Here is a 16728-nt window from a genome sequence, read left to right as displayed (position 1 = left end):
AACGATGGTGGTAATCTTCCCATGGTGCCCCTTCAATTACCATTGATTGAACAATTCCTTCGTCGGTGACATGCAATCGCAACCAAGGATCTGAAGGGGTTCCATATTCCTTAGACCTATCTATCCAAATGCTTGATGAGCGTTGATTTGGGTTTGCCTCCCATGCTAGGAACATTGATTACTACAATATTTCTGTTGGGCTTGGAGGCAATACTTGCGCATGGTCCATGTTGATATCGTTTTCTGAGATCTTTTTAATTTAAGATATCATATTGCAGGTTCTTACCGACGCTACTTCCGCCAAATTGATTGGAGGTGGAAGGGCAAAAGTTCCCATTAATATAGGGTCTTTTAGTAGGCCTACTCTGATATTTTGAAGCGAATGGGGGCTTCCATGGATCATTGGAATGTTTCCCATAACTTGAGAACCATTGGGGAGGAAGTTTTGTTTATCGACGATTGTAATCCCTCCTTGAAAGGGAAATGAAATCTTCCTAAAATAGGTCGACACAACAGCAGCCATAGCATATATCCATGGTCTTCCGAGTAGGATGTTGTAATCGAGGTTTCTGTCGATTACTTCAACATCTATTTCTACTGTTTTCCCTCCTAGTTCAACCTTCAAGTTACTTAGAATACCATATGGGGTATATGTTTGTCCGTCAAATGCTTTTAATGTCATTGAAGATCGCGACAAGGTTGGAGATCCTAAAGTTTTCCAGCAACTCATCGACATAATACATGTAGATGCCCCCTCATCAATAATCATTCGATGAACAGTTTTGTTGAGGGCTTTCACTTGAACGAGGAAAGCTAGTTGAGCTGGTAACTGAGGATCATATCCTTTATGATCAAAGGATATAAGATTGGAATCCTTTGGGTCTATCCCACCGATGGCTGATAATAAAGCCTGCTTTGGGATGGGTAATTTTGCAGTACCTCAAGCGTCAACATAGCGGATGGCGATTGGGCCAAATCTTCCACTATATTATAATGCTGTGCTGCTCTAGCACGAGGATTAAAATTCGACTTGTGTACTACTCCATTTGGCGGTTTTATTGTCAACTCAAGAATGATGGGCGGCGCAACTTCTGTCGAAGTTGTTGTCGAACTACTAGGTTGATATTTATCCTTGTTGTTTGACAGTTGTGGATTCCCGTAATCTTTGTTCCTTGTCGATATTAAAGCATCATTTTGCTGTTTGGAAACCAACAACATCAGTACTTGAGACAGGGAAGCATTTCCACTGTCAACCAGATTTGTTCCTGGATTTGGAAACAGATCAGTTAATACTGCCGAGGTTTTTGAATTCTTGAAGAATTTTTTAAGCTCAGCTCTGTGTGACAATCTGCGGTCCAATGATCCTCATCGCATATAAAGCATGGATTTCTTGGTTTCCTATTTCCAGGAGGGTTTGCAAAAGATTTTTCAGGTAATGCCTCTTCCTGTTTCTTCTTCTTCCCTTTGCTTTTCTTCTTGCCCCCTAGTTGCTTGGTTTCTTTTCCTTTATCTGTTGATACGACATTTACTTCTGAGGCAAGAAGTTCTTCTTTTGCATTTTGACTGGAAATCTTACGAGCCTTTTTAGATGTAGCCTTTGTCGATTTCGTCTCTGTTGTGCCAATCACGCCATCACCGGCATGAGAGTCATTGTTTGATTTAGGAGGAGGAGGGACTGAGAACTCCGGTCTAGGAGCGTCAGGTATTTTATCGTAGAGCGTGCCAAACTGAGTGTAAATCAAGTCCAAATATTGTGCACGAGCGATAACCTGCTCTTCGGTGACGACTCCCCCTTTTGCCACATCTTCTGTGATGGAAGGCAATAATGACTTAATAAACCATTCAGCTAAAAGCTGATCAGGAACATGTGTTTTTACCATTCTACGACGATGTCACCACTCATGTATATGATCAGATATGTGAGTGGCCGTTGTTTGTTTGAAATTGGTAAGAAGTTCCGTTCCCGTTTCGTACCTTATCGGTAATTGAAAATGGGTTAAAAAGGTTGTGGCTAGGGTACTGAAGTTGTCAAACGAAGCTCTGGGCAATTCGATATACCATTTTGCTACCGGACCAGTTAATGTCCTCTAAAAAAGGCGAAGCCTAATCGAATCATCGTTTAGGGTGTTTGATGAACACCACAAATGAAAGGTCATCACATGATTCGACGGATCTTCACCCAGATTTCCATTAAATTTAGGAATATCTGATGGAAGTTTATGCGGAATCGCTGGCCACCAAGGGGTGTAAGCGATTGGATCGTTTGTTAACCGATTTAAATCAGGTAACTCTAAAGTCGCCACGAAGGGTAACTGTTGATTCAGGTTAGGTGAAGCATACCCAGGATAAGATGGGATCGCCTGAGTAGTTGGTCTTTGCATACCAGCATAATGCATTTGATGCTGGTAACTTTGGTAAGCCTGGTGGGCATGACCATTGTAGAATGGTTCATTTTGACCGTTTTGAATATACGGCTGCTCACTATTTGCAAAGATTTGTTGCTCAGAACCTTGGTATACTTGTTGGAACTCCGGTTGTTGGTATTGCACTAGCCATGGTTGTGAAGCCATGTGCTGTTGCCGGATACTAACTGTTTGACCAAGATGAGGGGTAATTGTACCCGTTTGGACCTGTGTCATTCTACCGGTCGGCGATTGTGGTTGAGTCGCAGGGTCAAGAGGCTGTTGCATTACAACCTGAGAAACCTGAGGTTGGCATACAATAGGCAGCGCTTGTACTTGCGACACCGTCACAATAGCTGGCGTAGTTGGTATATTTGACATAGGTAAACATTGTTGCATCGAATATACAACTCTTGGTTGTTGAGGTAGTATTGGTACCCAACCGCTTGATGTAATTCCAGCATAACCTGAATTTTGTTGTGAACTCCCGTATGGTTGTCCTCCCGGAGGGGACAATGAAAGGGTATACTGCCCCCCATACGGTGATAATCCGGTACTTAAGGAAATGGTCTGCCCTTGAGAACCGGACTGCCCAAATTGACCTCCAAATGGATCAATTTGTTGAGACTCAACACAAGAGTTTCTGGATATTATTCCGGATGAACAAACAAGAACGGACCATACCGTCGAAATAGCCCCTGAGTGGGCTCCTTCTAGCGATTGAGAGCTAGTTGGGACAGATGGTATACTGGCGAACATTGTTGGAGTGATAGTAGGAAGTTCTGTCGTCGCTGTGTCAGACGACACAGTCCTAGAAGTTGACTGTTGTTCAGACATTTCTAGTCTATTCAAAAGATTACCTAGCGATTCTACAGGAGCTTCCGCTGGCGGTATACTAATTTCTAATGAATAAGGATACAGAGTGATCCTGACTCCAAATTGCAATGGAGTACTAGATGGAGGATCCTCCACAATATCTTCTATAGCAATCAGGCCAGGTGGAAGAGGTAGACCGTCAGGTCCGTAGAATATTTCTGGTGCCAAAGAAGGTATAGAATCTGCAACGATAGATGTTTGGGGAACAACACTCTCCGAACCGGTTGTAGATGGAACTGGTTCAGTGATACAAGTGTTTACCCTCAGACTAGGATCAGTACTACTGTCCTTCGGTGGCTGCTGAACTTCTTCTGTAAAGGCAGGGATACCAGAATCGTTTGGAGTAACCGGAGTCTCTGATGTTGTTGGAACACTTGTTCTAACTTTACCAGGAGATTTGGAACCGGTTAAACGAGTTCACTTTGTCCGTAATAGTTTCGATTCCAGAGACAAAGATGGTTGACTCGTAAGCCTCCGCGAATGATGGGGTTTCAATTGACTTTCTTCCACGATTGCGGATTACTTGATCAACTAAAAATCAAGGGGAAGTATGTTTCTGAATTAGATGAATTTTAGACACTTTGACACAACTTGTTTTTTCAATTTTTAAGAGTCGAGAAAAAACAAAATATGACACTAGTCGCCTTCGATTTTTAATGAGCCTAAAGTGACAAGTGCTTAGATGGACCTTTTCTGTTAAGGAGTCTGAAAAGGAACGAAAGGGACTGCTCTAGAAATCTAGGTTGAGGGATTACCAAACCAATCGCAAAACTGTAGAATAATTTTTATGGTACGGCAGTCAATCTTCCCGAATGCTGTGTTCAGTGCATTGCGATCGATAGGGCGGCAGACACAGCTTCCTATGGATAAAGGATTAAGCCTATTGTGGTCTCCCAAACTATACTCAACGGTACGTGGGAGCACAAGTCCATACTGGCACTTATCATCTCAAAGTGGAGGAATCACCCAACCATCAGTGAGAACAACAGTTACCAGACTTTACGACGCCGGAATACATCTCTAGCCTAGACTTCTAGATGTTGTGCGTTAGGTTCCAAAGCGTTGTTAGATTCATTAAATTTATTTTATGGTTGATCTTGCTTAAGATTTTTGCCTTTCAGGTTCACCGCGTGATGTAGATGTACAATTCCTAAAATGCAATCTAAGATGATAAACAATCTTTTATCTTCTTTGTGCAATGAAAATCCTAGCTACTGAGGAAAGAGAGATAGTATTCTTTCACAAAGAGCAAAGAGCACACACTATATGCACTGTCCTAAATCAAACCAATCAAACAGTCTAAATGCAAATGCACATGCATGTATTTGTTTTCGGCTTTCTTAATATGTGAATGATAAAAAAGAAAGCTAATGCGCATATCTGAATTACTTTTCAAGCGACAATTACTAACAAGTTTTTTTTTTTAAATAAAAAATGAAGATGATGACAACACTTTGTGATTTAGAAATGAATACTTTCTTTCGACACTAGAAAAATTACAAATTCAGACCAAATACAATAGTAACAGGGTAATCGACTATCAAGAGTAATCAAACTCTCTTCTATGACTGAAAACGACACTTGCGACACTTTCAAATCAAGAAACGACAGTACAATTACATTACGTTTTTGCAAAGGAGAACTGAAAATGACTCAACAAATACACAAAAACATTTACACTTCTTTGCACAATGGAGACGGAATAACAGTAAGGAAAAGGGGTTTCAAACAGAGGTATACTGACTAGAGGCAGCAAAATTCATGAATAGAACTAAAAAGAATGAACACAGAAACCAAAACTGAGGAACAATGCCTAGTCTGATCAGCGCACCTGTAACACAGTGAAATTGAAATGCAGCGCACCTACTACACTCGGGAAGTGCACTGAATTTCAGATTCACTGAACAGAGCCTGCGCTGGGCCAGAGACGAGACTTTGCTTGGGTTCCGGGTCACAGTTTGCAGTTGAATTCAGGGGTTTTGGCTGAGAAAATGGTAATCAGTAAATCAAAAATCAGGGGTAGATCTAAGGAGGTTACTAGAGCCACCACAAGGGCAATTAGAGAGTTTGTAAATCAGTTGTTTAATTCATAAACAAAACCTGGAGATTGACTGAAGCAGCATTTATCTACTTTGCATTTGCATAGCAAATGCAGTTCGAAAGCTACCTGGCTCAACTTCAGGCTCCGTTTGTAAGTTTATAAAATAAACAACAAGGTAGATAAACAAGCAACCTAGTCGCTCCCCAACGGAGTCACCATTTTGTTACAGGGAAAAGTGTCTATACAGAACTGCTTATCCCACTAAGGTGTGGTAGCTACCTTAGAAACAAACAAAGTAAAGCTACTTTCGTTTTTCCTTTATGAAATATAGATGAGAGAAGAACAAAGGAGACCAACCTCTGTCTTGCGCTTGGCTCCTAGTTCGATTCCTCTCTCTTCTGATAGTCCTTTTCTACTTGCTTCCTTGTACGCCCAGCTTCACAGAGTACCTGTAGAATCAAAGTAGCATAACACTATACAATAACATGGATCTATAATCATAAACAACCTAGGATCAGATGTAAATTGACCATACAAATGCATAAAACATAAATGACACAAGAGTATGGAGGAAAACTTGAATAACTTTTATTGATAATCAAGAAAGAGCCAAGGGAGTTACAACCAGTTGTTCTGACCCAGCATCATCCTATCAGCAAGTAAGCCCTTCTTCACCTCATACAAAGCTTAGATCACCCAACACTATGATGTTGTATCAAGAAACCAACAACAATTCCTTACAAGATGCAAAATTCCAGCCTCTGGATCTCTGGGATGAGGGATCCATATATAGATATTTGTAAGGGAGATGAGTCAGCTTGTGATTTGATTAGTGTCTTCCCTCTGATAGTTCTTGCTTCCGCTTGGAGATTTATGATCTCTTACTCATCCTTGGTCGAATTCAGAGAGGCAAGTGTCACAGGAGAAGTTTCTGGAAGATTCCATGCCTCTCCACCTCGCGGATTGACACTGCCATTTTTCACTTCTCGCCCATCGCACCCCATAGAAGGGATTTTTGAAATGCAACGCACCCATAGAGTGTACTTAGGTGAGATGCAATGCACTTTGCCTATGGAGCAGGTGAAATGATCCTGTTTTGACCAGTTCTGAGTGGTTTTTCATGGAGAACTTCTGGGAGAAGCTGTAATCAGTTGACGTTGTTCCTTTAGGGGTTAGAACAACACTTTTAGGGACTTAGGAGCCCTTGGTTTATGGACATTTTATTCTTGGGGTTGCAGTGCCCAAAAATGTCTATAACAATAATAACGATCTGTTAAGTATTTATTCTTGAAATTCTTTCCATGTGACCTGTTCTTCGTCAAATTTTCTTACAATTTTTATTTCCTCCCGCCAAAGGGTGGCCTTACCTCTTAATTGATAAACTTTCAGTTGTGCCTTAAGTTTATCATTGTAGTCATCGATTTGGAAATATTTAATCATGTCGATAAACAATGCTTCCGCTACTTCCTTGAACTCTCCTTCAAAGATTGATGGTTTTATCTTTTTGAATTCCCCTTGTAATTCAATTTTCTTTCTTTTTGTTTTCCACTGGTCGGAAACATTATCAGAACGTCCTTCTTCATCCTCCTCATGTCTTTCTCTCGACTTAGTGTTATCTTCCCTTTGATGGACCATCGTGGTTTTCTCTCTATTACTAGCATTTGGGTCTGGTTCCCATTGATTCTGTCGATCGTACAAACTTTTTAGGATTCTTTCTCACTCTTGACGTAACTGTTCATTGTCTATCCTTAAATTTGTCATTTTAGCACATAACTGTTGAATAGTTTCAAGTAAGGAAGCACTGGTTTGTTGAGATTCTTCTCCCAGATATATCCACATGTCAGGGTTGGCCTCTACATAAGCCGCTTCTGGCTAGTTCCATGGTTTGGGAACCCTCTACATTCTGCTCCTTGGTGCTTGTCTCTGTGTTCACATTCACATTCACTTAGTTTGTTCATTGTGTATTATACATATCCTAGAAGCCTCAGTGTTGTGCACTGGGCTCTGATACCACTTGTAACAGATATTCACTAACTATTAAACTTTATACATAAATATATAAAAAGAAAACAAAAATTTATTTACCCTATGGTTTTTACCAAATCTTCACCTATATATATCGTGAAGTTATGCTGACAAGATAGGTTACAATGTAGTACATTGGTTTAATGTCATATTTTACTATAAAGTAATTTTGGTAGCTCAGCTCTAAGTACAAGATGGGTTGGCAATTTAATGCTCCGATGTCCGACTCCATAAGGGTCTGGTTACTCAGAACACTTGACATCATTTTTTCAACATGATTAGGGTTTGGAAATTTGATGGTTCTCAGTGTCCAGGGTTTACTGAGGTAACCATTTCCTCTACCTTCTATTGCAAACAAAATCATTTGGGTTTTTTCATGCCTGCGGTTATTTCCTCTACAACTGGGCAAAACCTTCTCTGCGACGATGAGGATTTTAGTCCATCCAAACCTTGTTTGATGGCGAGCTACAACAGACACCACCCTACATGTAGTTCGCAACATTTTTCTTTTCTCCTTGAGTCAGATTCTCTTCAATAATTTCCATCCTTGTCTTAAGAGTGTACATGCAAGATTTTCTGATCATTTGGTCTTGTTGTGTAGGTAAATCTTGCTTCTACCTACTCACCACTTTGGATGGAGGTGAACTTGGAGATATTCGCGCTCGAAGAGGTAGGCTTATAACTTAAGTAGGGTTCTTATCTTATGTTCCTAACCGGATAATAGAGTGGCTACTAATTCTGGGTGATGGTTATTGGCATAGGTGGGCTTCACAATTCCATTACTGACTTTCAGGTACCTTTTGGTTTAGTTTGAGTTATGATTTGAAACTATTGTTAAGGGATTCTTTTAACAGTGTTTAAATTTGAAAGTTCAGGTATCTACCCAAACCGAACCCTCCTTGCTGGTGTGCTGGTCTCAAAAGAGTTTTACTTATGCATCGTTGATGCCTTCTCGCTTTCAGGTCAGTTTTAATGATGAACCCATGGCAGCTTATCTCCCACAAATAATTTTGTTTGCTTTATTGCTACGCATGAGATTGTTGAGCTGGGCACTACCCTGGCTTTTCTGGGTTAAGGCATTGGGAAATTCTCCCGCCTGGAACCCAAATGGAAGATTTGACAGAGGCTACAAGTTGGCCATGTTTTTAATTATTTTCTTGTTTTTTAATGTATGATTTGGTTACTCGGTGAACTGAGTTGAAACACATTCCTCATGGAACCATTTGATATATACTTGACCCCGCTGAGGGTTTGATACTTGTTTAATTTATGATGGGTCTGCATAATTTTTGACTTGTAAACTTTTTGAAAGTTGGATATGGTGCTTATGGCAGTCTTATCGCTTTCTTGGTTTGTTGTTCCTATCGTGATTTCTGTTTGGCTTCCTTTATTGAAGTTTATATGTCATGGATACATTTGACTCTGCAGAGTCTGTGCATGAATCATTTTTGGTTGAATTATGAATATATGGGGTTGCAATAACTTGTTTTACTAGAGTCTGTCTGTGTATTGCTCGAACATTGAATTTGGCGATGATTTTTTCCGGCTATTAAAGGTGGAAAGGATTAGTTTCGCCCTTAACCTTCCTTACAGTTTTCACGTATGTAGCTTTGATTCTCCCGTCATGCGACTGTTTGGAAAATTTTGAGCTTTTTACTCATGCTTGTCATATATTTTATGAATTTATACTTTGTTCAATTTAAGCTGTTGCATATGCAAAATATTAATAATTCACTGTTTAATTACATAGGTTGTTTCATCCTAGCTTAAGACATAGAAGAGATAACTCCAGAATACCTAACACATGCATAATCCTTACAATAATTCATCTGTTATTATTCATCAATCACTGTAGAATCATTATTCTAATACTCATCCATCATTAATAGAATCATTATTTCAATAATCATTAAGTCATAAGAGTTTGAAAGCTTATCTATTCATTGCCTAGTAGTTTTGTAGTTCCTCTTCAGGAAGATCTCACCACCCAACCGTGAGTCTAGAAATTACGTCCAGAATCTCCCCCGAGCTCTTCCTCCTCCGAACTCAAGGTTTTCCCACTCGTTTATTCCACCTAGCTCAAGGAATTTCGGATAACAAGATTTTGCTCTCCTGACCCATATGTTATTTTTCCTCTTTTGTCTTCTCCAGGCCCCTAGGCCTTCCTTGAATTCCTATTTTGAGGAGACAAGTGAGTAACCAGTTGAACTATTTCAGGAGGTTAACAACCATTTCTTTCAATTCTTGTCAAAGTAATTTAACTCTTAATATTCATTAATTATAAAATAAATATGTTCTGGCCACCTAACCATAACCATAATTCTTTAATGTTCTGTGTTGAGTATTTGATGACAAAGTCATAAAATAAAAAGATAAAGTAATAAACATAGTAACCCAGGTTAAATGTCTATGTAACGTGGGGTGTTACAGTGTGTTTGTGTGCACATGTCTTTGCACACGCTGATATTTCTTACTATAATATGAACACTAAATAGAAAGGGTCAAACAAGAAGAAAAATTAATTACATGAAGAAATACCAAAATTAAATAAGAGCATTTGTTGTTATTTTATCATTTATGTTGTCATTTTATCGTTTAAAAATTCCATTCGAAATTTAATAATATGTTTTTTTATTAATATTTTTAATTTTTTTATTATTAAAATTGTATGTTTTAATATGAAATGAATTTAATGTTTTGAATTTTTTTGGAGTATTTGAATTTTATAAATTTATCAATTATTTTTGTAATTGTAGTACATTTTAACTTATTATGCTATATTTAAATTTATTTTTTGAATTATTATTGTAATTTTACAAGGTGGTATCCTTGTGTGAAAAATAATGTTGTTGATCAATACTAACTATTTATAACGATGCCAAAAAAAAATATTAGTCATTTTTTTTCCTTATGATAAATATGTGAAAATTTTTAATATAATTAACGTTTCTTGATTGGAGACATAACGACCCAAAATATCAAAAAAAAGATGTATGACAAAGTGAAATCCAAATTCCAATCTTGCTCACATTATCCATTATATATTATAAAAAGGAAAATTTAAAAGATTTGTATTCGATAACCATTTCGAACATTTATTTTAATTTTAAATGATTTTTAATTTAATATCAAATCAATATACACTTATTTATATTTTAATTATTATAAATATAATAATTTAAAATTTTAATATTATAAAATTTAAATTAATTTTTATTTATTTATTTTTAAATTATATTAAACTGTATTATATTAATATTTGAAAAATAGAATATATATATATATATATATATATATATATATATATATATATATATATATATATATATAATAAAAATAATAATAATAATTAATTTTAAATATTGTTATCATCTAGATAGGTCTATATAATTTGGAATATAGTTTTTAAAATTTTAATTTATTATTAATAATTATTAGGTAAATAATAAATATTTACTTTTACAAAATTTCTAAAATATTTATAATCACATATTCAAAAAAAATTTATTGAGTTTCTCTTTTTACCATATTAATTGAAAACAAATAACTTTTTATACATTAGTGTCATAAAAAAATAACTTATGATTTATACATATGATATTGACCAATAATATTATAATAAAGTATATTTATTAAAATTAAAATTTTTAAATAAATGTTTTAATATATATAATGAATTGAAAGTTTATTTATATTATTATATCCATCTTTAGTATGGTAAACATAGTATATCTTAATTACGCTATTATTAAATAATATAAAACATAGTATAACTTTGTAATTGGAGTAATAAACTCTCAAATACGATGAAAATTCTACAACCCTAATTTTTTAATTATTTTGAAAAACCCATGTTCTAAACGTTCACAAGAGGTTTTACCAACCTAAAACTGGAAGCCAAAATATTCAGTAATCTGAAAGTTCAGTAATACCATGACTTTGAGATTCAATTTCTGGAAGCATTCTTAACCTGCAAAAATACCATCTAGCTGCGCTTCCTCCCATTACTGTATTCGCATCACACCAAATCATTACTGTTCATTTGGTTTTTTTTTTTTACTTTGAAAAAAATTGCATGCTATTTTATTGAAATCAAAGTATACACAGAAACATATATGTCTTGGACATTGCAGTCTACCAATTACATAACAAATTGATGTCGCTGCCCACAAAATGTGGGCGTATTCATAATTATCAACTAACCCCACGAACTTCAAAATTCCACAGAGGACCTCCTATGACAAACTCACACTATTTGCTTTAGCACAGTCAGCGATGTTGGTTCCCGCCCATGCCTCCCTGCAACTCCCTAACTCAGTTTTTATCAAACCTTTAAATAGATATAATAATAAACATTAATAGAGCTGATTTACATCGAGCTCGCTGGTATGAGAGAATTGTTGGTTGCTAGAGAGAATCTCATCCCAAAGAATAACTCCAGTTGTTCATGCTCTCGTTTGTGGGGCCTTCCAGAGATTGAAACCAAGTAATGTCCCCTCTGCTGTTGCAAAAACTTCCAGTTCCGATTCAATTTCCTTGGTCACCAACATTGGGCCATTTATAGCTTCGAGGGCGAGCAGTGCCTCTGAGATTGAAGGCCTCGACACAACCCTTGGGTGGGCGTATTGTAGAGCCAACAATAAAACTTTATCTATGGTTTTCCTGTATTCTGAATCCCGTATCTTCTTGTCAATAACCTCCTTTGCCTGCTTCTTCTGCTCCATATCCACCACCCAGTCGGCTATAAGAAAGTGCTCGAAAACACCAAAGGTCGAATCAAGAGCCTGTTGTCCTGTTATGAGCTCCAGCCGTATGATGCCGAAGGTGAATACATCACTCTTGTCGGTCAGATGGTCGTAGAGAGCGTATTCTGCGGCTACATAACCAAGCGTCCCAACAGTTCTGGTGCTGTAGTGGGTTTTCTCTTTTTCTTCTTTCTTCCACTTCCATGCTGAAGTCTATGACCAAGGAATTTAGTAACATGTTGGCAGCCTTTACGCACTACTACAACAAGGGTATTTTTAGGATGTTTTTTTAAAGACAAAAGGAACTTTTTGTCTTATAAAATCACTTTTTATTTTAGTTATTTTACATTAAAATTTAATATCAATTGAATTGTATTAAATATAAATTTTAAGACAAATAGTTTGAGACAAAAATATTTATCGACAAAATTTTATATTTAAGACAAAAATAGTTTAAGACAAAAATATTTTAAGACAAAAGCAGTTTGAGACAAAAATATTTTAAGACAAAACTTTATATTTAAGACAAAATTATTTTAAGACAAAAACAATTTAAGACAAAACTTCATATTTAAGACAAAAACAGTTTGAGACAAAAATATTTTAAGACAAAACTTTATATTGAAGACAATGACCACTTTAGATGAAACTTATTTAATACAATTAACAATTAAGACACAAACATATCAATTTAAGACAATATTATCTAACATCTATAAAATTGACTCTCACAATGCACCCTAAGTCTGTCAGCTTGCAAGCAACCACTATCTTGTGCCTATACTGAGGTTGTTATTTCACTTACCATTCACGTTATCTTATATAAAGACAACGATTTGTTGGGCTCTTTGTTTTGTGGTGGTAGTCGACTAAGAAGAACGCGGTTTACTGACAAGATTTCTCAGACATCAATTCCTCTTTTGTCCCTTTTATATCTGCTAATACAATTAGAGACAACTTGTCTATCGTTGCATTTGGAATTGCTACATGGAGGGGGATTTTAAGACAAAATTTTAAGAGAAAATAAATATTTTGTCTTCAAATTTTCAATACGAGGCGCTAGTAAAAAAAGGTAAAGGTAAAGTATTAGGGGTCCGTTTACTAGCATTCACCAAGTGGTTGGTTTACCATGGTTGTGAAGTGATATTCAACAAAGAAAAAATGTTCCTGAGACACATAGCCATGGGACAGGTGAAGTAGATCAGGGTTCGTGTGAAGAACCTGTATAAGCTAGATGTGGAAGACTCTGTTACATTAAGCACTAATGTGGAGAAAGTGCAGGTCGCAATGTCGATGAACTTTGCACAAAATACTTGGTCATTTACATCATGGTACTTCGAATGTTATACAACAAATAACCACTCACATCCCTGAAGGAGAACTTAGACAGTAGGATGTATGCAAAGGATGTACATTACGGAAGTACATAAAATCCACATTCCATGATCAAGATAACAAAGCACATGCAATCCTAGAAAGGATCCACTATGATGTTTATGGTCCTTTCTCAACAACCTTCGCTGTCAGACACAAATATTTTGTCATTTTTATTGATGACTTCTCACGGAAGTGTTGGATCTTCTTCATGTGGAAGAAAGATGAGACATTCTCCAAGTTTGTAGAATTCAAGACACTGGTTGAAAAAGAAGCTAATAAGAAGGTGAAGGCTCTGTTGTAACGGCTGCAACACCTTCCAAAATTTTCGCCTGCACTTAAATTTCAGAGCCTACTATGAATATTGTGATCGATCATTCCTTAGTCACTTATTGGTAAGTTGATGATCTCAAGCTCCCCTTTTCAATCTCAAGAGTTGTTCATGCTTTTATCTCTTCTTAGAATGTGTCATCTTTGGGCATAGGGGTTATCGCTTGTCATGCAAAGGGAGGTTTGTTTTTCTTCAAGGGGAAATATTTATGAGAATGGGTTGTCCTCACCACATAGACATGTTTCACACTCATTTCACACACTCTTACACAAGTGTCGCCTTTATCCTCCCAAAGTCTATCATCGGAGCCACACTTGTCGTAAGCTGCCACAAAGGTTGTTGCATTAAGCGAAGTATGTGTTATATGTTTTGGATGGTCTATGTTGTATTGCTAAGTTTTCAAGTGTGTGATCGTAGTCAAGTTTTATCATTGTTCACATCAGTTCCACTGATCCCACACTTAGCCAAATTTCAGAGTTTCCTTAGCAACCTAGCCTCATCCAACTTTCTTGAACTGCACACTTCACATATGTAACCCTCAATATTTTCCCTTGCCTATTGGAACTGTGAAATGCGCAGAAATCACAACCTCCCTTAGCATTCAAAATTGCGCAATGGTTTCCTCCAATGTCCTTCCCTCAGTCAGAACCCACTGTCTCTAGAAACTGTGCAGTTTTGTCCCTTGACTACCCAGTCTTCCTTGCATCCTGAAATTGCGTAGATGTGTCCTCCTAGGGCCTTATCCCATAGTATTTCCTTGCATCCTAAAACTATGTAAATGTGTCCTCCTTGGGCCTCATCCCGCAACAGTCACTGCCCGCTGAAACTACACTATTATGTCTCTCAGGGGCCACGAAGAAAGATGACATGATAGATGAATCTCAAAGAGCTGAGGCGAAAAATAAGTAGACCAAGGAACCCAAGGTATGATAGAATATTGGGACCGCATGAAGACTCCATCTGATGCATAACCCTTTTGATGCTAGGTATGGAAAACAAAGCACATCTTTTGAAATACACCTCTTAATGTAACTTAAAAGTTCGCTTATCATTGTCATATCATTCTGTCTTTAATGACATGCTTGGTTGCAAGAACTAAAAGTCATTCCATGTGTTTCCTCTACGTGTCTTGCTCCCTTTCACTTGTTTATTACATAGCTTAGAAGATGAAGAGTATTACGACTTGCTTATTTAAGCTATGGAGGTTGTGACCAACATGATCTTATGACTAACTAGGCACGATGCAAGGAATCCTAAGTGGGATGAAAGATGTTTGATGATACGCATATAGGCAGTACACTCCTTTGAATTACTCCTTTTCATTAATCCTTGCTTGATATATCGCATGCATCCTCACTGCTTGTCAGATTTGGCTACCCGCTGCTAGTAGTCTCTTAGCTCTTTCCTGACAAAGCAGGGGAAGGAATTTACTTCAACCTAATTTCTTAAAGGCTCTTCATAGAAAGTATAGAGCTAAGAGAAGGAGATGTGGAATCTCACTATCAAACTCTTGAAAATACTTTGCATTTTCAAATCTATCCAAATGATTACGCTGCCACTCAACAACATTGTCAATCTTTGAAGACTCGAGAAAGATCACATCTCTAGATATTATAAACTTCTTATTCACTTCATCATAGAGATGGTATGCTTTGGAGGTATGAGTACCCAAAGAAGATACATTTGTGACTCATTGCACTGAGTTTTTTATCTGTTCCTTAGGTATGAAGGCATAACAAGAGGAACAAAAACCCTAAGATGCCTCATCGAAGGAATATGGCCATACCACATTTCATAGGGAGTCTTGTTTCTAATAGCAAGAGATGGACACCTATTATTTATATACACAACACATAGAACCACATCAACCGAAATCCTTATGAACTTAACATGTCAATTATGCCAAGTTCATAGTGAAAGTAATACATTCCAATGAACTATGTGTTGGAAAATGCCATGAGAAATTCTCAATTTGATTTTTCATTTATTAAATTGAAAAATTTGAATTTCCACATCAATAGACGACTTGGATGATGTTAACTTGTGTGACATGGCTTGTGTCACCTATTTTACTTAGTAAATTCGAGTTGGAGGAGTTAGAGTTCAGTTTTGCATATGTGATTGCTAATTTGTAGCAATAAAGGTCAATTATCTCAAGTTGTTGTCAGTTAAACTAGTTATAACTTTTGGAGGAACTACTGGAAGTTCATTTAAGCAGTGGGAATTCAGCCAAACTCAGTGATCATCTAGTTAACTGATCAATCAACCCAAAATATGTTATATTTTAGGCTTCTGTGGAAATTTTTTGCAGTGGTATGATCCGGATTATCCACAGTTTTGTGTTCATTCTGTCGAAAAAGCTTCCACAGAAGCCTAAAATCTAACATAACTTCCCTGTACGGAGGGGAAACATGGAAGGAGATCTGTCTTCTCGAAATCTTGAGGATAAAAATTGAGAGGAGAACTGCTGACCTGCAATTTCTGAAACAATGTAGAAACAATAAAATCATTCCTCCTTTTGCTAAGGTAAATCATAGATTATTTAATCATTACAATGATAAAGCATTTTTGAAATTAAGTTTGGCCCTAATCAGAGGAGAAATTAGAAGAACTAGGGCAGCATTAGACAGGCTCAATCGCTTGGCCCTTTCCACTCATCTAAAACTTACTATGATAATTAGCTTCGATCTATGGAAAATAATTGATGCGAAAGCTGCATTGAAAGCCCAGGTGGAGGGTAGGATCGCCAGGGAGAGACAGTCCAGAAAGCTGGCCAAGTTGGAAAGAGACGTGGGTTTAATACTAAACGCTGGTGTTAAAACCTTCAAGAAAGGCAGTGCAGAAATGAATTCTAATGTGAAAAACTCGATGGAAACAATTCCAAATGGAGTAGCTGATAACGTTGTCTCCTGCATCTACACACCAGGACCCATG

At 37.0% G+C, this 16728-nt stretch overlaps 1 protein-coding gene across 1 annotated transcript; it reads right to left on the bottom strand.

Moving 5' to 3' along the window:
- Positions 1-11789: 11789 nt before the first annotated feature.
- On the bottom strand, positions 11790-16329 carry LOC149139374 (putative serine/threonine-protein kinase At1g01540). The gene is made up of 2 exons (XM_089450699.1): positions 16267-16329; positions 11790-12302 (listed from the first exon to the last, which is right to left on the bottom strand). The coding sequence occupies exons 1-2, from the start codon at positions 16327-16329 to the stop codon at positions 11790-11792; spliced, it is 576 nt and encodes a 191-aa protein (XP_089306825.1).
- Between the last annotated feature and the right edge of the window lie 399 nt (positions 16330-16728).

Source organism: Pinus tabuliformis, chromosome X (genome assembly GCF_031772625.1).
Source record: "Pinus tabuliformis cultivar Carrire ecotype Pingquan chromosome X, CPIR1, whole genome shotgun sequence".
NCBI classification, from domain to species: domain Eukaryota; kingdom Viridiplantae; phylum Streptophyta; class Pinopsida; order Pinales; family Pinaceae; genus Pinus; species Pinus tabuliformis.
The sequence above is the reverse complement of the archived record's forward strand: the minus strand, read 5'-3'. Positions and strand labels throughout refer to the sequence as shown.